This window comes from Meleagris gallopavo, chromosome 2 (assembly GCF_000146605.3).
Source record: "Meleagris gallopavo isolate NT-WF06-2002-E0010 breed Aviagen turkey brand Nicholas breeding stock chromosome 2, Turkey_5.1, whole genome shotgun sequence".
In the NCBI taxonomy this organism is placed as follows: domain Eukaryota; kingdom Metazoa; phylum Chordata; class Aves; order Galliformes; family Phasianidae; genus Meleagris; species Meleagris gallopavo.
This window is the reverse complement of record NC_015012.2, coordinates 72,048,229-72,048,902: the sequence shown is the minus strand read 5'-3', so window position 1 is coordinate 72,048,902 and position 674 is coordinate 72,048,229. Positions and strand designations below refer to the sequence as shown.

At 33.4% G+C, this 674-nt stretch overlaps 1 protein-coding gene across 1 annotated transcript in view; it reads left to right on the top strand.

Moving 5' to 3' along the window:
- Positions 1–435: 435 nt before the first annotated feature.
- LOC109366370 overlaps positions 436–674 on the top strand; it is a 44,380-nt gene continuing 44,141 nt past the window's right edge. The window contains exon 1 of the mRNA XM_031552237.1: positions 436–477. Within this exon, the coding sequence (XP_031408097.1) occupies positions 436–477 (42 nt within the window). The remainder of the gene's footprint in view (positions 478–674) is intronic.

Below are 674 nucleotides of genomic sequence, written 5' to 3'. Positions count from 1 at the left end.
GTAAGTTGCATATTGATATGACAGCATCTACTGTAGTTTAAACGTTGTATTGCTTTACTTCCATGCAAAGAAATTTAACTGAGATAGGCCTGAATTCAAACAGCCTTAAAAATGTATTTGCAGTTTCAAATAAAATGGACTACTATCATTGATCTTCAAAAGACTTGTTCGTGATTATAAAGGCTTACTTTTTGCAGCACACTGTTTCAATTTCTTTTGCTATTACAATTTGCTATTCATGAATATTTGAGTGATCACGGAGCAGTTAAGATTTGCAAGTAAATTCTGACATGAAATCATATCAGAAGCACATTTGCCCCTATTTTTCCTATAAGGAATGTCAATCACTTCTTCGTGGACTGGAATGTAAGCGGTGGAGTACATAACTAATTTCTAGGTTTCAAAACATAATATCAGCAAAGGATGATTAACCAGATGGCTAAAGAGCATCAGCTAACCACTGGTGATAGTGTGAAGGTATAGAGCCTTTCCCTGTTCTAAAATAGCAGGACAACTGATTAAAGTTGTCTATTTAAACTGCTAAGATTAAAATTTTCTAGTTTTAGCCAATACTTTGTAATTAACAATGTTTTATTTGTTTTCTTTGCTGGACTTATTTGGGCTGTATTTCTACCAAGTTCTTCTATTTCTCTTCTTAAAAACACTCTGGAGGA